This window comes from Watersipora subatra, chromosome 3, assembly GCF_963576615.1.
Source record: "Watersipora subatra chromosome 3, tzWatSuba1.1, whole genome shotgun sequence".
Lineage (NCBI taxonomy): Eukaryota > Metazoa > Bryozoa > Gymnolaemata > Cheilostomatida > Watersiporidae > Watersipora > Watersipora subatra.
In genome coordinates, this window is record NC_088710.1 from 25,593,884 (window position 1) to 25,617,777 (window position 23,894).

The 23,894-nt window shown below is 35.1% G+C and overlaps 3 protein-coding genes and 1 pseudogene across 5 annotated transcripts in view; 2 read left to right on the forward strand and 2 right to left on the reverse strand.

Moving 5' to 3' along the window:
• Positions 1–826, forward strand: part of LOC137390468 (uncharacterized) — a 41,145-nt pseudogene extending 40,319 nt beyond the window's left edge.
• Positions 827–3,883: 3,057 nt separating this feature from the next.
• LOC137390469 (piggyBac transposable element-derived protein 3-like) lies at positions 3,884–4,453 on the forward strand. Its single transcript, XM_068076797.1, has 2 exons — positions 3,884–3,944; positions 4,071–4,453. Exons 1-2 carry the CDS (start codon positions 3,884–3,886, stop codon positions 4,451–4,453), a joined length of 444 nt encoding a protein of 147 aa, XP_067932898.1.
• Positions 4,454–11,994: 7,541 nt separating this feature from the next.
• Positions 11,995–15,461, reverse strand: LOC137390471 (uncharacterized). Its single transcript, XM_068076799.1, has 6 exons — positions 15,371–15,461; positions 14,252–14,419; positions 13,953–14,087; positions 13,168–13,257; positions 12,710–12,969; positions 11,995–12,208 (listed from the first exon to the last, which is right to left on the reverse strand). Exons 1-6 carry the CDS (start codon positions 15,459–15,461, stop codon positions 11,996–11,998), a joined length of 957 nt encoding a protein of 318 aa, XP_067932900.1. The 3' UTR covers position 11,995.
• Positions 15,462–16,591: 1,130 nt separating this feature from the next.
• The window catches only part of LOC137392130 (uncharacterized), a 75,094-nt gene continuing 67,791 nt past the window's right edge, over positions 16,592–23,894 (reverse strand). Inside the window, exons 1-7 of one of the 3 annotated variants that reach the window (XM_068078761.1) lie at positions 20,436–20,622; positions 19,820–19,919; positions 18,698–18,859; positions 18,386–18,520; positions 17,998–18,087; positions 17,540–17,799; positions 16,592–17,053 (exon numbers count right to left, since the gene is read on the reverse strand). In XM_068078761.1, coding sequence (XP_067934862.1) covers positions 16,841–17,053; positions 17,540–17,799; positions 17,998–18,087; positions 18,386–18,520; positions 18,698–18,859; positions 19,820–19,919; positions 20,436–20,618 — 1,143 coding nt within the window. In that variant the 5' untranslated portion in view covers positions 20,619–20,622 and the 3' untranslated portion in view covers positions 16,592–16,840. Of the gene's footprint in view, positions 17,054–17,539; positions 17,800–17,997; positions 18,088–18,385; positions 18,521–18,691; positions 18,860–19,819; positions 19,920–20,435; positions 20,623–23,894 lie in introns of those variants that run through there. The other 2 variants (XM_068078758.1, XM_068078759.1) reach the window with 2 other exon arrangements.

The window sequence follows — 23,894 nt, forward strand, 5'->3', positions numbered from 1 at the left end:
AGATGACAACATGCATAATTTGATGATATATCGATGCTATTACATGTTCAAATAGATAAATAGGCTACATGAGTATAAGTTTCCTACATTTTTTAGGACTGGCAGCAGGTCAGCACTTTACTCATGAAGGAGGTTCATCTGAGTATACATGTCTCCCAACAGAGCCAGAGTATAACTCATATTTAGCTGGTGACCAGGGTAATTACATATATGGAAGAGAGTACCAGACCAACTCTGATATATTTCTCAGTCGTATGCATCACCAGCATGTACCCTGTTTGAGATGCTATTTTCCTAGAAGGTCTACTACTATTATGATTCCTGCTAAACGAACTTGTCCATCATCTTGGCATAAGGTAAGCAACTTGAATGTCATCTGTCAAATTAATAACCCTTTGGAAGGACTTACCAAGAATTGATTGACATCACATGTTTAACTAAGTCATTTTTAGGTTTTCTAGATATATTTCAACTATTGACATTATTATTTTTCCTTTTTTTAAAAGTACATGTAAGTTGCATATGTGATGCACAGAGAAAAGATATGTGTCATTTCGCATATAGACTACCAGTTTAATATAAGCCTTTATTTTTCCTGACCTCACAGGAATATGAAGGTTATCTCATGTCTGGACACCACTCACAGAAGAGAGCGTATAACTACATGTATGTCTGTATGGACAAAGAACTAGAGGTTTTGAATGGACTTCACGGATATAACAATGGTGCACTTTTTTACTTTGTTCAAGCAAACTGTGGCTCTCTTGAACATTGCCCGCCCTATATAGAAGGAGCCGAGTTAACTTGTATTGTTTGTTCAAAATAAAATTTTCTAAGGCAACATTCTGCATTTGGCTAGACTAAATAGTAAATGTAGTTTACTATATAACCGGTTTGCTTAAAATTAACTTTGACAACAAATATATATTTCAATCTACACTTTGATTTGCAAGTTGTTAACCTTATTTTTATATTCTCTTGAATTTTTGTGTAGTATTCTATTTAGCCGCTCTTTGCCATTGAGCATAAGTAAATTTTGGAGGGAAGTATCTCTGCAACAATGTTTGCAGAGAAACAACTGAAGTCTACTTCTTAGTCTAAAATTCTACCAAGCATCTGTAAGTACCAACTTTAAAATAACACTGCAGAATGAAACGTTAATAAATATGTATTTACAATAGACTAGACAGTGCTTGATTGTGCTAACATAAAGTTGTCCATGCCAAAACAAATAAGAATGTTAGCATGAACAAATTAAAACTCAAAATTTATTAGAAGTAACCACAGAACAATTCATTCATATTTTACATAATATAAATCGTTCAGTTCTGCTCCAATCGATGACTCGGTTTTATTCGCTAATTATTTTCTACTCTGTTGAATACTAGATGAATACTGCTGAGTAGTTGAATACTATTTAAGTACTAGTTTGAACATAAACTTTATTATTATTCATCATATGCAACACTTACCAGTATAACTTTTAAACTTCATATTACCAAAACTGTTTTGTGCAGTTCAAATAATTTTTTAGAAAAAATAAAACACTTGTAGATTTTTTAAATGTTAAGTAACCAGCAAGTAATGGCTAGATAAATTCTGTTTTGCTGCAACGATCGCAATGAAATGTGATTCTGTATTCAAACAATTTACAAAAACTGACAGAACAAAATAAATATACTGGAAATGTTGAGTTAATTATAACAATTAGTACCTAGAAGTGTGTGTATTAAAAAGTTACTGTTGCAGCAAAACTATCTGTTGATACTTTGAATACTTTAACAAAAATATAAAAGCGAGAAGTTTTTTAGCGATGGCCACAGGAAGATTCAGAAATGGAAAGTGTGGAACAGCAAATGTGAAGGTTGAACAATAAATTTGAAAATGACATACCAAAATGAAAAAATTTGTGTTATTTTTTAGATATGTGTTTTAAAAACGAGTTATCGTAAATGAATACCTCACAGAAGCAGCCGAATGTAAACAATGTTTTTTTTCGGGCTGAGTGATAAAAAATATGAATCACTCATTAGTGAAATTTTAAAGAACAATATGTAAGATAGTACACAACCAATACTGTAAGGAGCTTTTGTGATGAGTTTGCCTAATAAACTCGAGCTCGTTTGTTGATGAAACCAAATTCTGCATGGTAGTGCACTATATTCATGAATATAACATGTAGTAATGTGCATAAGAACTACAATATGCATACAAATGACAATGTTTTAAATGAAATTGATAAAATGGAGTTAGTTTGAATTTATTAGTTTTATTTAAAATAAAGAAAAAAATGATAAAAAACCTGTGAATAAAAAAGTATCCAAAGTTAAATTTGTATTCAATGATTGTGACACTCAAGCTGTAGTGCCCATAGTGGCACATATGTCACAGAACGTTCTGGAAGCTCTCAAGCCACGAATAAGCACATAGTAGCAAAGCTTTTTTTTACTATAATCTCTCTGTTATGCTATCAACGAATGCAAATTAGTTTTGATTGGCTACTTGAAACCATGTGACTCCGCAGCCTTTTTGGATTTCTTGATCTCCATTTTGTGAAGTCTAATTCCATACTGCTGAAACATCAAGGAAAAAACATTATAACTGGTAAGTCTGCAACCTATTACTTTTCATATTTGTGTGCAAACATGCCTGTTCTTTAGATGTAGCCACTATTTTTGGTTTTTTCACAGTGTGGACAAAATTAGAGAGAAATATTTTCATATGACACATGTGTCACATCAGGCATTTAGTGTCTTTTACTATTCAACACACTGAAATCTGTTTGGCTCAATCATTTACTGGAATGTTTATATGTTTTGCCTATATTAGGCTTCCATATTTCTTGTAATCACTTAGATTTAATTCTTATACCTTTATACCTGACTGCTCAAAAAACAGTGTTCTCTAATCACACAATATTTATCAAAAAATCACCTTTCTCAATAACAAATTAATCTTGTTGCCAATAATGTTGAGCCAAAACATGCATTCATACATATATGTATTAGAAATAGGTAATTTCACATGTTTATATTTATTATTGTAGATCTATTACTGTAAAATAGCCAAAACTTGACAATTACGGCTTCTCATAAGAAACATGTTAGAGTGGAAATCATACTCGATATGATTGATGCGGATGACAGCGATTTAGAAACATTTGATAATGATAACAATTCAAATGAAGACTGGACTACAAATTCACAGGCGAATAAAAGCCAAAAAGTTTTACTATAAAATACGTATTTCTGAGTTTATTTCTGCGCCAGCCATTTGATAGACTACAAGTTTTTCAATAATTAGTGTAACAACAATATACTTAGCATATATATTGAGATTGTAGAACAGTGTTCAATACAATAGTGAAAGTGACAGCAGCAGTGATGATGAACTCCTTATACATTTGGTTCCACAGTTTGCTTCTACATCCAGAAATAGTAAGCCAACTTATTGCTGGAAGAAGAAGACATTTTGTCCACTTTTAGCAGACTTCAAAGGTTCACTACTGCAGCTGATGAAAATCAACATCTACTCACACCTTATGGGTACTTTCAGAAGTTGGTAACATCTGACATGATAAGTAGCCTCGCAAAAAATACTAACTTGTATAGTGTTCAGAAAACTGGAAAGTGTGCCAATACTACAGTGAAAGAACTCGAACAGTCGGTAGGAATGATTTTTTTTTCGATTGGGACTAGTGAGAATGGCTAGCGTGCAGCAATACTGAGAAGCTGAGAGCTCATACAAGCCAGTCAGTTGAGTCATGTCAAGGAATAGGTGTGAACTACTCTGTACCTTGATTCACTTTATCAATAATGCATCAATAGATGAAAAAGCAAAGCAAGAAGACAAATTGTGGAAAATTTGACCTTGGCTAAACGCTATGAGGAAGCAGTGTCTAGCAATTGTCTCAGAAGAGCATTCATCAGTTGATGAAATGATGTGTCAGTATAGAGGAAGTAGAAGTCCTATACAACAGTATGTAAAAAGCAAGCCTCACCCATGAGAGTTCAAAATATGGGCGAGGGCTAACAGTAGCGGACTGCTGAGTGATTTTAATGTCTATCAAGGCGGCGATGGAACTCGAACAGACTTAGGTCAGAGAGGAGATGTCGTTGCAAAGCTCACATCAGCTTTACCAAAACATCAAAATTATAAAGTGAATGCTGAAAATCTTTTTACTAGTATACCTTTTCTAAGAAAACTTGCAGATGATGGAATATACTACACTGGTACTGTCAGACAAAACAGGCTTCCAGGAATCAGCATAGCCAAGGAAACAGATCCAAGAAAGAAGGGTTGTGGTTCATATGATTACCAAGTAAATGAAGAGAGAAGCATTGCTGCAGCTAGATGGTATGACAACCGAGGTGTGACAATGTTGTCCACAGCTGCTTGCTTAGATCCAATACAAACAATCAAAAGATGGGACAAGAAGCAGAAGAAAGAGTAGGATGTAGTCGTGCCAGCTGTGATTAGAGACTATAACCAACCAATGGGTGGTGTAGACTTGGGAGGTTGGGACCCATGGGAGGTTTCTCTTAAAATCAAGAAAGTGGTACATCTATTTCTTTTGGCACATACTCTCTGTTGGTCTGGTAAATTCATGGCTAATGCACAGAAGAGACAACAAACTGTTGAATCTACTAAAAAATGAATTATGTAGCCTCAGCATTAGTTCTTGTCAACGCAAGGAAAAAAGAAGTCTTCCTGACTCGTCTCCACTGCCATTATTAAAACGACAAATCACCAACCTGCCATGCATTGATATTTGAAAATATAAAGTAAGTCACTGGGCAACCAAAGCTGAAATACATGAAAGGTGTCAACTTTGTGAAGTCAATGTAACCACCACAATGTGTAGAAAATGTGGGGTTGGCCTGTGTTTGTGGACGATTGAAATTGTTTCATTAACTTTCATAACTGAAATGTAATTTGATCAGCCTGCTTCCAAAATATAATAACATTTTATTTTTGTATTATTTTTATTGTATATAACTTGAAAGCAATAAATCAATAAAGTACAGTATATACATCACAGATCGATGCAATATCGTTTAATGCCCAATGTGACGCATATGTCAGTAAGCTCGGACCATAGCAAAAATGTGAATTTGAAGAAAATAACTTTTAAGATGGAGTTAAGTATGATAATTGAGTCCAAAAATAGTGAAGATATTCAAATAAAATATTTAATTCACAGCCTGGGCACTATGGGGCAACCCTATCTAAGCCAGCTAAAAGAAGCATACATTTTCACAAAAAACTTTTTTTAATTTTAATGCAGCTCAAAGAAAAAATCTATAATCTAAAAAACTTGACATTTTAACTTAAACTTAATGTTTTAGCGACAACATTAAAATTTTTGTCACTAAAATGTTGGGGGAAAAAGATGGCACATCCTAGCAATCAAAGTAGATGCATTCAGATGAACGAGAGTGTATGAAGTATGAAAATTATAGCAGAGCAAGATAGCAGCTTCAAGAAATGGGTTGAGCCAGTGTAATGTATTCTGAATAAATCCCACTTCTGAGTCCAATCCCATCACCAAGCAGTTTTCCATTTCTGTATTTTAATTTTTAAAATTGAAAACCGGGTTCAACAAAAAGGCTAAAAGGCAAAAAGACAAGCACCGAAGTATATATATATATATAAATATATATATATAGATATATATATATATATATATATACTGGTGAAGAAGAAGGTTGCAGTTCACTAGAAGAGAGTGCTCAATATTAAAATAGAGCATTTATATAAACTATATTAAGAACTGAAAACTTTTAAAACATTTTACGACTTAAAGTTTCATGGTTGCTACCATTCATCAGGTAAAATTACAATGATTTACAATTGAATTACAATTACAAATATACAATGATTTAAAATCATTGTAATTTTACCTGATGAATGGTAGCAACCATGAAACTTTAAGTTGTAAAATGTTTTAAAAGTTTTCAGTTCCTAATATAGTTTATATATATATATATATATATATATATATATACATATATATACATACACGATCTTGTGTTGACTCACAAGTTGAAGAAGACATGCACTTTGACCTTGACCCAAGGGTGAAGGAGCTAGCGGAAAATACCATCAACAAGATGCCAGCTGCTAATGATTATGGAAGCAGGGTACCACTACGGAGAGTTAGCAAGACCATACCCAAGAAGCTGATACAAGACATTAACTTGACACTGGAGTCGATCTCAACTGAATCCATCAGTGAGACTAATGCCTTAATCTACAGTACGGCAACCGTCGTCTTGGAGGAGATGGGTATTAAGCCACTGTCAACAAGGCTTCAAGCCATTCCATCTTGGTTGCTGAGGCTACAAAATAAGATCAAGGATTTGCACAAGAAAGTTAGTAGGCTCAGTGAAAGATCTAACCACAGTTTGGAGCGTCCAAAAAGGGAAGCCACAATAGAAGCTCTGGAATCTGCCAAAGAACAGCTAGTAGCACTCTCGGCACGGCTGAAGCAGTACACCAAAGAGCGGGACTACAAGAGAATGAAAAAAATATTCATCAATAATCCATCTGAAGTTTATTCTCTGTTCAAAGGTGAACTGCGGAGGCCAATGTCAGATCCTCCCCGATCCAGCACCTCAAAGTTCTGGAAGGACATTTTGGAGAAAGAGACTACTCATAACACCACTGCAAATTGGCTGAAGAGGCTTAAAGAGAGCCATCAACACACTGTGGCTCAGCAAGGACTCACTATCAGCAAAGTGGACATCAAGTGTAGAGTGCAGCGTATGAAGAACTGGGCAGCACCTGGCCATGACATGATTCAAGCCTTCTAGTTGAAGAAATTGACATCACTGCACACTAGAATGGCTAAGCAGATAGAATGCCTAATAGAAGAAGGCGACCATCCGAAATGGCTGACCAAAGGATGAACTGTACTTCTGATAAAAGATCCAAAGCAGGGGCCAATCCCGAAGAACTATCGACCAATAACATGCTTGCCCACCACCTGGAAACTGCTCTCAGGAATAGTTGCAGACAAACTGGAAGGGCACATGAGTCACTATATGACTAGTGCTCAGAAAGGAGTTGGGCGCAACACCCGAAGAGCCAAACATCAGTTACTGGTGGATCGGACAGTCTGTCAAGACAGCAGGAGAAGGCATACCGATATTGCCATGGCTTGGATCGACTACAAAAAGGCCTATGACTCAATACCCCATAGTTGGATACTTGAGTGTCTCAGTATGTACCGAGTTCACCCTGCTCTTGTGGCATTCATCAAGATGTCAAGGACGAAATGGAAGACGGAACTGGAGACGAATGGCAAAAAGCTGGCGAGTGTAAAAATTAAGCGAGGCATCTATCAAGGTGACTCCTTATCACCGGTGCTCTTTTGCATAAGCCTAAACCCTCCAAGCAATATGCTGGAGAAGACTCACTATGGGTACCAGTTTAAGAGTGGCACCAAGATAAACCACCTCTTCTACATGGATGACATCAAGCTGTACGCTAACAAAGAAAGGGACATTGATTCGCTAATACACCTCACTCAGGTATACAGCAAGGACATCGAAGTGACCTTCGGTATTGAGAAATGTGGAAGGCTAAATCTTAAGAAAGGCCATTCTATGCTCACAGATGGCCTAAGAATGCCAAATGGTACCATCAAAGATATAGAAGAAGGGTACAAGCACTTGGGGATTATGCAAAGCAACATCAACCACAAAGCCAAAGTACGTCACAAAGCCACTACTGAATACAAGAAACGCCTTCGGCAGGTCCTACGGAGCCAGCTCGATGCCAAGAACCAAGTCATGGCAATTAATTCCTCAGGCGCTGCCAGTAATAAGATATCCAGCAGGCATAATAAGGTGGACTGAGGAAGCCATCAAAGAAACAGATATAGCAACTCGTAAACTGCTGACCATGCATGGAGCACTCTACCCAAAATCTGATACTACTAGATTGTATCTCGATAGGAAAGATGGCAGTAGGGGACTCAAAAGTGTACAAAAAACAGTGAAGGAGGAAGAGCAAAGCATCAAAGCCTATGCAGCTTCCATGGCCACTTCAGAAAAGTTGCTAGCTGAATTTCAATCGGCTGCTCTTACAATGGACCTTCGCCTTGATGGTGAGGAAAGTGACTGGCACACGAAACCTCTTCATGGTGCTTACCACCCACAAATATCTAAGGTTGGCGATCTTCACCAGACATATATGTGGCTGAACAAAGGAAACTTAATGGCCAATACAGAGTGGCTAATCATGGCAGCCAAGAGCAAGTGCTCCAAACAAGGCAACTCCAAACGAAAATCTATCACACTAGAGACGATCCTAGATGCAGGCTGTGCAAAGATGCACCTGAGACCATCCAACACATCATCAGTGGATGCAAGCAGCTAGCAGGAAATGCATACACTGAGCGGCATAATCATGTCGCAGGTGTTGTGTATAGAAGTCTATGTGACGAGTATGGCCTTAATAAACCACAACACTGGTGGGAAACTCCTGGTAAGGTCAATGAAAATGACCGTGCTAAGATCCTCTGGGACTTCTACATCCGGACTGACAAGCATGTCTTAGCAAACCAACCAGATATAGTGGTGGTGGACAAGGAGAACAAGAGGGCTACTATAATAGATATAGCAGTACCCAATGACTACAATATAGCCAGCAAAGAAAAAGAAAAAGTAGAGAAATATCTCCCTCTGGATAATTTGCTACTTCATGCAGCTACAAAGACAGAGCCTGATGCTATACTTCAAAAAGTGTTAACAAAACTTAGAAGATTCAGCCTCAAACTAAATCTAACAAAATGTAGATTTGAACAGGCAGAACTGAAATACTTGGGCACATAATAGGACAAAGTGTAAAATTTTAAGGGTAGTTGTAACCTCAGCCAAATTTTAACAAAACTTGTTCAAATATGTAGCGATGCCTATCAACCTACGCAAGTCAACTGGGCACTTCAGAGTGGGCATATCAATAAAGGTTTGAATTTTTGCTGGGTCAGGCCGAATTATCCAAAATATGTTCAGTGGTCTTGGAGAACTGTACAAGAAAAGTCACTTGAACCGTTACAGTCGTTACTTAGTTGCGGCCTGTTACTGAAAATGTTTGATCATACTTAACCAATCACACTAAGTGGTAATACAGGTAGCTCATAAAATGGTATAGGAGAAAATATTCTGAAAAAACGGTCATCCAGCTAAACAATATGGGTTAACCCTTAAAATCCTGTTTGACCATGAGACAAGACCTGACTGCGCATAATAATAGTGTGCTACAGTAAAAGGCAGTTAGTTAATGGTACTATATCTCTCAGGCAAACCATTACCAATGCTATAGATGAAGGCCACCTCGGAACTTCTAAGTGCATTGAAGTGCTAAAAATTATGTTTACTGACCAGACTATGTTGGCTAAATTACATATTTACATGTAGTTTATGTTTGAGAGACTCGAAAAGAGAAGGCCAAAGCAAACAATAAGGCCGTATTTGAGTCATTTGAAATTCCTTACTACCCTATGTGAACAGTCAGCATCGACATGTTCCAGCCAGCAGGCATTAAATACTTGGTCACTTTATATAGATAGATATTGAAGATGGCCCACTTGTCATAACCATAAAATTTATACACCCAAGCATATAAGTTAGTTGCTAAAACAGCAGTTCTTGGACTTTGGCAAGCTTGAAATCTTGGTATCAGACAATGCATGCATCATACTTTACCTCACTTGAATGCAAATATTTTTAAAGCTTATGCTGTCAGTCATATAACTGTTAGCTCACATTTTTCTAGACTAAATAGGAAGGCTGAGTGTATGATACAGACTGTGAAGACAAGTTTAACTAAAGCACATCTGTTTAGTCGACTACATGATGTCATAAGCGTACTTACATGTAGGTCTACACACCTAGGTGAAGGCTTTGCAGTCTTACTAAAAAGTAGAAACCTTAGATCAACACTAGACATCATTCCTAAACAACTGAATTCACAGTATATCAACACAGAGAAAGTAGGTGAAATGTTTAGAAAATGAAAAGCGCTGTCTGAATCCTGTAACAGCACAAATAACATGCCTCATAATTTTGTAGAGAGCATAAGTGTATGATTAAAAATGGGACTCAGAATATGGGCGGAAGAAAAATTTATAAAACATACTGACACCCCATGCAGTTTTATTGTACGATTAGATGTTGACAAGGTTTCCAGGAGAAACCAGTCATTTCTTATAACAATGATAGTTGCTTTCATAGCTGAGGGGTCAAGTTGCACACCACGAAGTTAGCCTTGCATGCATAGAACATTTTCATTTAGAACACTTAATACTGAACTGTTGGCTGAGACAGAGCCGATTTCTGTGGTTTGAGATAATGTAGTGCTCCGTGTGGCAATGGTACCGCCAACACGAGTAGAAGTTTTAAATCCACCAAACCGATGCGGTGGAAATATCTATGACTAGTAATTAATCATAAAAATTGCAATTTTGGAAAGATTTCAGCACTGCAGTTGACTTATATTTATAGGAGTTTAGATTATGTATATTATGCATGCCTTGTCTTTGTCATTTTAATTAATCTTGTGACCAATACCTTTTTGCTTTTACATGTGTTGTTGTTTATCTTGTTTCAATTGTTTGAAAAAACGATATGTTATAAATTCATTACATGTTGTAATTCATGTCAACTACATTTTACATGTGGTACCTTGTGGACAAAATGTTGTAAAAAATGACTATTGATTACCACAATAAAGATTGCCCATAGATATACATGTTTGTGTGACCAATGTTGCAGCTAAAGTCATTATCCTGTCATTGTCCTGTATAGCTATAGACTATTATTATGTCATTATTCTGTATAGCTATAGTATATTATCCTGTCATTATCCTGTATATGTATAGTCTATTATCCTGTAATTATCCTGTATAGCTGTTACTACCTTGAGTACAGTTGTAGTTTAGTCAGTCATGCATATACACATACACACCCTGAACTCTCACCTATCTCATATATTACAATGACTAATACATACTACAAGCAACTTAACACTGTTGTAGCATCTCAATTTAAACTGTGGCAGTCATTAAATATGGCTATTTTTATTCTATAAGCCCATTTGCTCTTCTTGTCCACACTACAATATCTGATTCATTTGCAAATACTTGCTTTCCAGTTCAGATGTACAAAGTGGCAGTAATCAAAGAAGAGAAGAAAGTTGCATCTGCCTACTTTGTCAAAGCTTTCACACAGAAGCTTTGCCGTGTAAAAGCATTAAGTGTTCATCAATTACTCACTTTTACATTAGAACATCTCATTGCCTATTGATGTACTTTTAGAGTGTGTCCTAGATGTTTTTATTGTTATCATCATTGATTATATTCATTTAATTTTATATCTGACTTTTGTTGTAGAATTAGAAGTAGTCTGCTACTTTGCAAGAGAAATCATGTCATTACATTGGAGTAAGTTTTAGAGCAGTTATTTTTGGGCTATAAAATATTCACATAACTCAGCTAAAGCAAGCGAAAAGAGTACCGACTTTAAAAAAAAATGAACGCATCAGCTAGATTGAATGTTGGCAAAAATTATGTTTTTTCTTGAAGGGCATCAAGCTAGGTGATATACTAGTAGTACATGACACTTGGAGACCAATTTGCATATTGTTGAATGAAAGGTACACAACTTCTAAAATATCCTGTCAGATTGTACTTTAATAAAGAGTCAATGCTGTATGTATCCAAAAGTCTTCTTTATATTGCTATATTATGCCTTTGGTAAATATTACTATGAATATTTCAATATTTTGTTTAGATCATGGGTAAATATCTTTGATTAAAGGAGAAACATTAAAATGGCAAGTAATATTTGAGGTCTCACAGTAGGTCATTGATATTTTCAATCTGCCCACCAAGTTGTACAGTCAGCTAGTGAAGTTAAGGAAGTCGTAAGTCAATAAAGGTTTACTGTCAGTATCAGTTAACTCATAAAATCAGTGCCAATGAAGTATGCTATTTAGAACAAACAACACAAGTTAGTTCTGCTCCTTCTATGTAAGGTGGGCAGGATCCAAGTCGGGTGCAGCTTCCTTGAACAAAGTAGAACAACGCTCCATCTGTGTTGGCATGTAGTCCAGTTAAAGCTTCTGGTTCTTTGTCCATACAGACATAGTTATATGCTCTTTTGTGGTTGTAGTGTCCTGACATCAGATATCCTTCGTACTCCTAAACCAAAATGAGCTCAGTTTTTATATTTAATAATCACTCACATTTCTATATTTACTAAGTTAAAAGCATTTGCTTATTTATTGTGATGCAAATATTGGTATGTTTTCTTTCTCATCTACATCTTATCATTCAATCGGGGGCTATCTATTCACATTTGTAATATAATTGAGAAAACCGCCTTCATTTTATCTTGGTATCATGATGATAACAGGATTTAAATTAACAAACATATGGTATTAAACTGAGCAACTTGAAAACTTGCTGCAAAAACATCGAATAGTTCTATTCTGCCTATTCTACCGCTATTATTTATTGTGTATGAAGCAAGCAAATTAATCAATTTTTGCTAATGTACATGCTATGGCTTATATGCAATATTTTATGGGACACAAGAACAAACCAATTTTATAAGACAACATTGTCATTTTGATACAGTCTTTTTTTAATATCAGCCTATATGCAAGATAAGCTTATATGGGAGAATATATGGTACTTCACCTTATTCCAAGATGATGGACAAGTTCTTTTAGCAGGAATCATAATAGTTGTAGACCTGCTAGGAAGGTAGCACCTGGAACAGGGTACATTTTGGTCTTGCATACGGCTAGGGAATATATTAGAGCTGGTCTGGTACTCTGCTCCATATATGTAATTACCCTGGTCACCAGCTAAATATGAGTTATACTCTGGCTCTGATGGAAGACATGTATAGACAGATGACCCTCCTTCATGGCCATAGTATTGCCCAGCTGCTAGACCTGTAGGATACATCAAGAAATCATGTGATATAATTAAATGCCATATTACTCAGCACTTGAAATAACTGGCTACACAAACAATATATTCTAATCATTCTGCAAAATTATGATCATTTAAATGAACGACAAGTCACTTATTCTGCTTGATAAAACTCGCTGCAAGAAACTGGAAGGTAGTAGATATCTTCTGCAACCAACCTGAGTAGAGGAGCTCTGAAGAGTTGTCACATGATTTCCTGCCCCATCTAATGTATGAACTTCCTCCTCCAGCAGCTGGTTGTATATCAGCTACAAAATGGTCAAGTTCCACAGTAGAAACTTTCCGCTTTGCATACAAAAAAGGTATAGTTTCAAATTTTGGTTATCCTAAATCTAAGTCTTGTACTTTTCCCAATTAAGACCTATTTTTCTGTACAAAGTAAGAAGTAAAGAACTTATAGGTGTAACATTATGCTTAATTACATTAACATTCATTACATATTAACATTACATTTATCTATGTTGTCATGATGACGCTCATGGTTATCACGAGATCACGCGAGACGAGTGCGCGCCATCTTCAGATGCTTCAGGGACATAAGCTTATGATAAGCCTTATATATTATTACTGTATTTTAATCACAACGTTTAGCTTGTACTATCTAATACCGGGCTGGCCAGCCACTAATACGAATCACATTGCACTAACGCTACGCTAATAAAACACACTCGTTATTAACCATATCGCCATTCCATACTTCATATTAAGGAGATATACAGGCTACCCACGACAAAGGTAATAACCATATCTCTATGTTGTTAGGAGCCTTTCAACAGAGAATATAACAGGTATTTCATCATAGATCACCTATTACATCTACCATAACCAAGCTTCCTGTTGCTTTCGAAATATTAGTTCTATTAATTTCAAATTTTTCTTGATACCAAAACCTAATTTTAGGGTAATTTTTTAAAGTGTAATGCATAAGAGAAAATTAACTAACCAGCTGAGGAGAGTTCGCTAGTCTCCTCATCTGCTTGCAGTTGTTCTTCAAGTTCTTCCAACTTTCTGTTGTTACTTTGGAGGAGACTCAGCAATCCATGAGCAATTGTTTGGTTAAACTCTTGTAGGAGTTCTTCTGAAAATAATATCGTGGTGTCTTATCTCAAAAATAATACAAAGCTTTGTGGTGCAATACTCATTTTAATCTGTAAATGCTCCAAACTGATATGAGCTCTGTTCTTTTTCATTGACATGAGGTTTTCGCAACAGTGCTCAATTTGCTAAATATTAGAAACATACCATTATCAGAGTGTTTTCCAGGTGGTCGTTCTACAACAGATTTGGTCTGGTTTACCAATTTTTCAACTTTCTTTCTCAGGTCGGTCAGATCTAACTCTTCACAATCTCTACCATCTCTACCATCCCTACCATCTCTTCCAGGAGGTCCTCTTAAGTATGGCAGTTGTCCTGTAAGTAAAATATGCTGAAGATGCTGAAGTTCTACATGAAACTAAGACAATCTAAATATGCTTTGAGTCAAACAACTGAGTCAAAACTTTGAGTAAAAACTAGGGCACAGGTTGCTAAAACTTTCAGAAGTGTTTAGTGAGTCTTCAAGCAATACAAAACACACCAACACTGACTTACGAAGATAATAAATTTCAAGTTCCCAAAGACTTTTTTTCTGTCTGCCAACATTATTTTTACTAGACATGCAAACAAGTTCATAAGTAACTTTAATGATATCACTAACATGTATACTTTTAATACTTACTTTACATATATATAGCTCTGATTCAACCTGTCATGATATCGTCAAGTATTAATGATTAGTAAGTCTCTGCTCATTCGACACATTTACTACTTGTGGCTTTGAAGTTTATTTGTATTGAGGACTTTTTCTCTCCTGACCAACACTGATCTTGCTATTAAAGTTTATATTTTTAGTTAAGCTTTATAGTTAAACCTAAGTTAAACAAACATTTAAATTTTTAAAGGTATCCAATATATTAAGCAGATGAAGCGCGTAACAGTTTTTTCAGGCTCACAGACCCAAAGCAGTCTCAGGTTATGAAATAGCGAGGTCATTTAACAATTCCTTTAATGCACCTCTATATTATTCTCATCAATTAATTGAGAGTTATCTATTTACTTTAGTAGTACATTGAGAAAACAACTTCCTTTTCATCATGGTATCATGATAATAACAGAATTGAAATTGAAAAAAAATCTGGTGTAGAGCTGGGCGACTGAACAAGTTCTCTGTTAAAGTACCATAGGATCTGTTTCTACATATTGTTCTTTATGAAGCTATCAAGCTGATAACTTTTTTGTAAAACTTGTTGCTTTGATATAAAACTGAATATAAAAGATCTATTAAAACATTGCTATAGGGATTGTGAAATTTTGCTAAGTCACCTGGGGATAATTGACTTAGTACACCATCACTGACATCCTCATCTTCTGCTGATCTTTTCTGTATGGCATGTTCTAGATCAGTTGGAGACATTATTGACACCTAGATATAAAGTTTTTAAATATTAACATCCCAAGAACAGTTGCCCCTAAAACAGCTTTTCATTTAATAAGTAAAAGTCTAAACGTAGTAAAAAGAAAGTGAGGTTGTTTTTGAAACAAACTTGGGATTTTTGTTGCGATTTTGTTGGTACGCTATTAGCCAGAGTCATAGTAGCGGTCAATGAGATTGAAACACTCATTATTTCCTGTAAAATGTTCACAGAAGCACAGAAAAACATCAAAAGGTAATGTTGACAGTGGTTTAGGATGTGAGAGGCACCATTGCAGTAAGCACTTTTGGGCAGGAAGCTACAGTAAACAGTAAAATTTCTGCCAACTTCTATACCGAGTTTAGAACGACAGTAATACCAAGATGTATATTGGGCCGGATAGCATCCCTATTTTTCCTTTTCTTGGCTAACTGTTGTACTCATTGAATATGGCTATTTTCATTTCATAAGCCCATTTGCTCTATTTTTCCACACTACAAGTTCTGGTTAGTTTGACAGGACTTGCTTTTCAGTCCAAATGTACAAGGTGGAAGACATCGTGGAAGACAAGAATGTTGCATGTGTCAATTGTATTGATAATTTTACACGCAAGCTTCACCTTGCAAAAACATTCACTGTTTGTCAATTGCTCACTTCTACACTATAACTTCTTATTGCCTATTGATGTTTTTTGTAAAGTGTTTCCTTGATGTTTTTATAGTTTTTATTATTGATTATATTCATTTAATTCTATATCTGACTTTTGTTTTATAATTAGACATAGTGTTAATTTGTAAGAGAGATCAGCTGAATAAATTGGATTAAATTTCAGAGCAGTTCTTCCTAGTTAACAAAACATCACACAACTCAGCTAAAGCAGCATCAGTTGTATCAGCTGTAAAACCACAGAACACATAAGTTGACTTGAATGTTGACACTTAGTTTATAATTTTCCAAATATGTGTCAACTTAGGTGATATACTAGTGGTACACGATACTTGAAAAACTTTTTGTATTTTGTTGAATCGCAGGTACATGGCTTCTAGAATATTCTGTCAGACGGTACTTTAATAAAGAATCAACACAGTACATACCCAAAAGTATTATTTATATTGTTATAATTTGCCTTTGGCAAATATTACATGCATAAACTATTTCCATAGTTTGTTACAAGTCATTACATGGGTAAATAATTTGGATTAAATGAGAAACATTAATATTGGGAAGGAATATTGGGAGTTTCATATTACGTTGTTGGTATAATTAATATTCATAAAAGTTATATAATCAGCTAACAAGGTTAAGGAAACAATAAGTCAGTAAAGTTACCCTGTGACTATTTAATTTAGTTAGCTCATAAACTCAGTGCACATGAAGCATGCTATTTAGAGCAGACAACACAAGCTAATTCTGCATCCTGAATATAAGGTGGGCAGTATCCAAGGAGGCTGCAGCTTCCTTGAACAAAATAAAACAACGCTCCATCTGTATTAGCATGTGATCCAGTTAAGGCTTCTGGTTCTTTGTCCATACATACATAGTTATATGCTCTTTTGTGGTTGTAGTGTCCTGACATCAGATATCCTTCGTACTCCTAAACCAAAATGAGCTCAGTTTTTATATTTAATAATCAGTCACATTTCTATATTTACTAACTTAATTACATATGCATATATATCTTAATGCAAATATTGGTCTAATTCCTTTCTTATTTGTATCTTATCATTAAATTGGGAGTTATCTAGTTATGTTTTGGAATAAAAAGGAGAAAACAACTTCCTTGTTATCATGGTACTATGATGATAATACGTAGCATTTAAGATTTAAAAAAACATTGTGTCAAACTGAGCATACGTAAAAACTTGCTGCAAAAATGCTGTATGGTGTTATTCTATATTTTGTACAAAACATGCAAATTATTTACTTTTTTGCTAATGTGCATGTTAGGGTTTACCGGTATATGTAGTAGGACACTGAAACCAACCTAATTTATTAAACAAAATTGTCATTTGAAAATGTATTTTATAATATCATCGTATATGCAAGATGAGTTTATATAAGATGATATATGATAATTCACCTTATTCCAAGATGATGGGCAAGTTCTTTTAGCAGGTATCATAATAGTTGTAGATCTGCTAGGAAGGTAGCATCTGGAACAGGGTACATTTTGGTTTTGCATACGACTGGGAAATATATTAGAGCCGGTCTCATACTCAGCTCCATATATGTAATTACCAGTGTTGCTAGCTAAATATGAGTTATACTCTGGCACTGAAGGAAGACATGTGTAAACAGATGAGCCTCCTTCTTGATCATGGCTTTGCCCTGCTGCAAGACCTGTAGGATACATCAAGAAATCATGAAATCTAAGTAAATGCCTCATTATTCAGCACTTGAACTCACTGAGTACACAAACAACATATTCTAATGATGCTGCAAAATTATGATAATTTAAATGAATGGCAAGTCACCTTCTCTGCTTGGTAAATTCAGCTGTAAGAAACTAGAATAAAGTATATATTTTTTGTAGCCAACCTGTGTACAGGAGCTCTGAAGAGTTACCACATGATTTCCTGCCCCATCTAATGTACGAACTTCCTCCTCCAGAAGCTGGTTGTATATCAACTACAAAATAATCAAATTCCATGTTGCAAAATTTCAATTTTTTATAAAAATAAGGTCTAGTTTTCAATTTTTCTTTTTCACATATCTAAGTCTCATACATTTCTGTTTAGCATCAAAATGTTTTGCACATAATGAGCAGTAAAGAATCTTCAGGTCTTTCATCATAAATCACCCATTAAATCTACCGTGAGCAAACTTCCTGTTGCCTTCGGAATAATAGTTTTATTAATTTCAAGCTCTTCTTTATACCAAATCTTCAATTGTTTACAGCGTACTGTAAAAGGGAAACTTATCTAACCCACTGAAGAGGGTCCTCTTCTCTTCTCATCTGTTTGCAGTTGTTGCTCAATTTCATCCAACTTTCTGTTGTTGCTTTGGAGGAGGCTCAGCAACCCATGAGCAATTGTTTGGTTAAACTCTTGTAGGAGTTCTTCTAAAAATAATATTGATGTTTCTTATCTCAAAATAGTATAAAGCTTTGTAGTGCAATAATAATTTTACTATGTAAATACTTTACTCCAAACTAACATGAGCGGTTTTCCTTTTCATTGAAATGAAGTGTTGTTTCAAATGATGCTCAACTTGTTAATTATTGAAAACATACCATTACCAGAGGGCCTGGCAGATGGTCGCTCTACAACTGACTTGGTCTGGTTTACCAATTTTCCAACCCTCATTTTCAGTCCAGCCAGATCTGACTCTTCACAATCTCTACCATCTCTACCGTCCCTACCATCTCTTCCTGGAGGTCCTCTTAAGTATGAAAGTTGTCCTGTTGGTAAAATATGTTAGAATATTTTTTGTTTCTTTTTCGATGCTGAAGTTTTTCATGAGATTAAAATAATCTAAATGTGATGGGAGTCAAAACAAATAAAAACTTGAGCAAAAGTTCTAAAAACTTTCAGTATTGCCTTTTTGGCATTTAGGCAATAGAGAAAACCAGCACTGTGATAAGAAAAGGATATATTTAAAGTTTCCAATGACTTTTTTTCAGCCTGTACAAAATATTTTCATTAAACCTGTACATGCAAACCCATTCATAAGCAATCTTACTAATATCATCAACATTTATACATTTAATAACCATTGTATATCTAGCTCTGATTACACCTGTCATGACATCATCAAGTCTTAATCAATAGCAAGTCTCTGTTTATTCAACTCGTTTACTCCTCACTACTTTTAAGTTTATTTGTATTGAGGAGTTTTGCTCTCCTGACCAATGCTGATCTTAGTAGTAATTAAGTCATTAGTTCTGTTTAAGCTTTACAGTGAAACAAGAGTCAAACTACATTTTAAACGTTTATGGCTATCTAATAATTGAGCAGATGAATATTATACAAAATTTATCTAGCTCACAGGCCCGAAGTAGTGTCAGTTTATGGTATATCAAGGTCATTTAATGATTCCTTTAATACACATCTCTATGCTCCTTATCAACCATATGAGAGTTGTCTATTTACGCTAGTAGGGCATTGAGGAAACAGCTCCCTTTTCATCATGGTACCATGAAAATAACGGTATTCAAATTGAAAAAAAGCATATAACTAGCATAGAGCTAAAGAACTGAACAAATCCATTGTAAAAGTACCGTTGTGTGCTGTTCGACATTTTGTAGGAAACTAGCAAACTAATAATTATGTTATTAGGTATATAGCTTTGATATAAAAACTGAATACCAAAGATCTCTTAAAATGTTGCTATGGTGATTGTTACATTTTGGCTAATTTACCTGGTGATAATTGACTTAGTATGCCATCACTGACTCCCTCGTCTTCTGCTGATCTTTTTTGTAAGGCATGTTCCATATCAGTTGGAGACATCATTGACACCTACATATGAAGCTTTCTATAAACACAATCCTATGAACCTCTGCATGTGAAAAAGCTTCTTATCCAATAAGTGAAAAGCTCAAATTCATTTATCTTTTGATAAATTGTTTATCATTTGATGCGACATAATCTCCTGATTTTTTCTGTAAAAAACCAAGATTTTTGCTAAAGAAGAATTCCTGCTAGGCACCAGTGCATGTTGTAAGTCCACTGTCTATATTATGCACAACATACTTTGATCATACATCCTTATCATATTGTATGTTATATAGAGTTGCAAGTATTTAGTCATTTATAGGTACATGCACTTTGAGATATTCAAACATGTGTGACAAAACTACTTTTAAAATGAAAACAGACTCTCATGTGACCATTCACATTGTTACAACAAAATTAAACATCATTAGGCTCTGATGTACATTCCTACTTGTATCAGTTCAGAATACATTATTGTAATATTGACTGTTATTTAGGTCAATTGTAGTAATTTAATGTACAGATTTAATAACTTCTCACCTGTATTCCATTTTTTTCTAGCTGATCTAGTCTACTGGTTAAATGATCAACATCCTGCTTTAACAACTGGTAACTTATTTGAGAGTAGACAGAGACAACCAGAGCAGATATTGCTATAACAACAGTCAATATCTGGATGACATCACTTCGCTTCTGTTGCTTGACTACGCAGCCTTTTTCCATGATGTAATCTAAAATTAGTATACAAAAGTTTATAGAAACAAAAATTATAGAGTAAAGATCTCAAAATATGATTTTTACTCAGATCACTGCATTTAATGCTTACCATCTTATATGCAAAATTTTAATCATAATATTATGATAACATAATAATAATACCCGACAAGCAAGTTCTTTTATGAGAATTTATTACCAACATTTCCCTCTGATGCTTTTAACCAAAACTGTTTTTCTTGCATTAATTTTTATAATTATAGAATTATTTAACTAAAGAAATTTAATTTTCAAATTAAACTGAACGGTTAAAAATATTAATGTTAATGATGAATTAAAATGCCATTATAGAACTGTATGCTGAGTAAGCCTGTTTAGTTTTCATTGTTTTAGTATTAGGAATCTTATTGAATGTTTCTTCAATTGCATCAGCACACGATACGTTTTGACCATTTGTGGTAAAACTAAATTTATACCATAAAATAATGTTGTAAGTAAAAAATCAAAATGTTATCTGAAAATATTTGTGAATATGTTTTCGAGTTCAATTGTTCAACCCTGAGAAGCAGAATCGAATACTAGTTGTATATGTAATACGCTTGCCTTAGGCAGCAGCACCTTCTGGTGACTGGTATTCTTGTCTAGCTGCTTTTATACTTCTGTAGAGCATCAGCATCCGTTTATAGAAATTGGGTCAAGTAACATGTTTTTGCATCACTGTCCGAGTGAACAATTACATCATTCACATTTCACTGTTTTACCCATTTCACTAGCAAAGGCATTCAATCAGTTCTGACAGCGGTCTACCCTAAATCATCTGCAAAAGTCATTAAGATAGAAAGTTAAAGTTTGGTCTGTAAACACTCCATTTTATCAAAAAATGTCTAATGCGGAGCACACAATGTCAGTGCTTCCAACATTCACTTATACCAACCTCTATTAAACTAATGTTAGGTTTGTTTTTTCATGTGTACTCTGATGTATATTGTATGTTAGCTAATTTTTTGTTTAATATTTACAACACAAATAATAAACAAAATTTATCTAAAAATATATTTGGCTGAAAGAGCACTGGTATTAACAGAATTCAACATATGCCATTCATTTATACTTGAACATGACTGTAAAGTACTTGAAAGTGCTAAGTCTTTGGTATCACTCAGTACTTCATTAATTGCATGGTCATTGGTGTTGACCAGCGGACCCTGTTGTCTGCTGAAGATCAATGGTTTCAACTGAGTTCAACATATGTCATTCATTTATACTTGAACATGGCTGTAAAGTAGGCTACTTGAGAGTGATAAATCTTTAGTAACACTCAGTACTTCATTAATTGCATGGTCATTGGTGCCTCCACATATTCTCATTTGTGTATGTTTGCAGTATTATTTAGATAATATCATTGACAGAAAACATTGTTTTATGACAAACTGTAAAAAATTTGTTTACTTTTGCAAAAATGTCTGTTTTAAAAAAGCTCAAGTTTTGCAAGTGTATAGATAGGAAAAGTTGGGGTATGTCGGGATATTGAAGTAGAATGAGATAAGGCTATATTTTGTATATAGGACAGTGGTAGCAAATCCCAATTCACACAGAGAGAATACCAGTGACCTATGCTAACTGAATGTCAATGTCATATTTTATTTTTTCATGATCAGAAAACTTGTAAAAGATTTTCATATCGTTTTAAAATTTTTGCCAAAACCAAAGTTCATGCGACTGGTTACTAAATCACAAATTATCTGTTTTATAACCAGTAACAACTTTCACAACTTTTTCAGTGTTTAAGCCTCAGATGGCATAGAATTTAAAAATGATTCATTTATTCGCTTTCTTTTTACACATAAACTTTATAGGCTAGAATTATTGGGTAAAATGGATACTTTGTATCCCATTTTACCCAAAGCTATCCCAATTTTACCTCAGGCTGTGAAACTTCATTTTATTACAATTTCTAGGTGTCAATATTTCATGAGATTATGTAAGAAAAACCAACAGGCGGTCATGGGATAAGGATTCTATGCTTAAAGCAATAGCTGAAGTAAAGGAAGATGAATGTGGATACCTGAGTGCCGTAAAGAAGTATGGTGTTCCAAAAAGTACATTAGAGCACCGGTCTAAGAATGACAACAAACTGTTCCAAGGAACCAGTTAAGAACTGGGCAGTAGACCAACTACATTTACAATTAATCAAGAGGCTGAGCCCACAGCATATGTAAAGTTTATGGATGGTCTATGGAAGTTGTATGGTCTGACTACAACTGGGCTGCATAGCTTGGTAAATCAATATGCTGAGAGCAACAACATTCAACATCCATTCAACCAGGAGTCAAAACATGCTGGTTGGGATTGGATGAGAGTTCCATGAGTAGTCATATCTTTTCACTGAGAAGCTCCGGGGCTACCTCCGCATTACGAGCCCGAGAGTTAAACAGGCGATCTTCATCATCATTCTTTGACTTCCCGGAGAATATGCTGTATGCTAAAAAACTTCCAGCAAGTAGAATATTTAACATGGTTGAGATAGGTGTTACTACAGTTTAAGCCAAAACCCCTAAAGTGGTTTCTCTGCGCAGAAAAACTCAGGTGGGCTCTCTGACATCAGCTAATTGAGGTACCTTGAGCACTATATTAATGCGCATGAATGCTGTTGGAATGTTTGTCTTTCCCATGCTAATATGTTCTTGAGTCTGCATGGAGGTCCATTTCAAGTTTGGGGCCCACCAGATTCCCTGTGTGTCACACATCTTTCTAGATAGATGCAAACCCACATATTTGAAATATGGTTTGAACAATTTTTCAAGTACATCAGGTCTACCAGAAACAACCCAGGTCTGCTGATACTTGATGGCCACAAAAAACCACAAACAGAATTATACTGTAATACAAAAGGCAGTGAAGCTACTATACTTTACTTGCCATCACACTATAGCCATTGCATGCAGCCCCTGGAGGTGTCTACAATGTGTTCACGCAGCACCTACTAGGACAAGGAAGTTGAGGTACAGCTATGTAATAATCCCAGCCATGTAGTGTCGTTGGACGAAGTAGCAACCTTATTGGGTAAGCACTATGTCAAAGCTTCAGTTCCAGTGGATGCCACGGGTGAATTTAGGAGGAGTGTGATTTTCTCAACAGATCATGAGGTATTTACTGATGACATGTTTGAGAGAGCAGTGTCTACTGACAATACCGAAGCATGCAATATCTATAAGCGAGTAATCTTAATCCTTCATCTTTTCTAAGCAAATCATCAACATCTGCATTAACTACCGGACACACATA

What these genes read in the sequence shown, in the direction of transcription:
- LOC137390469 (XM_068076797.1), top strand. Translation starts at nt 3,884, where the DNA reads ATGAGGAAGCAGTGTCTAGCAATTGTCTCAGAAGAGCATTCATCAGTT. An exon ending in ATCAGTTGATGAAATGATGT is followed by an intron (nt 3,945 to 4,070) that starts GTCAGTATAGAG and finishes ATGTCTATCAAG; the next exon opens with GCGGCGATGGAACTCGAACA.
- LOC137390471 (XM_068076799.1), bottom strand. Translation starts at nt 15,461, where the DNA reads ATGTCTCCAACTGATCTAGAACATGCCATACAGAAAAGATCAGCAGAA. An exon ending in ACTAAGTCAATTATCCCCAG is followed by an intron (nt 14,420 to 15,370) that starts GTGACTTAGCAA and finishes TTTTACTTACAG; the next exon opens with GACAACTGCCATACTTAAGA. An exon ending in TTCAGAGCTCCTCTACTCAG is followed by an intron (nt 12,970 to 13,167) that starts GTTGGTTGCAGA and finishes TGTATCCTACAG; the next exon opens with GTCTAGCAGCTGGGCAATAC.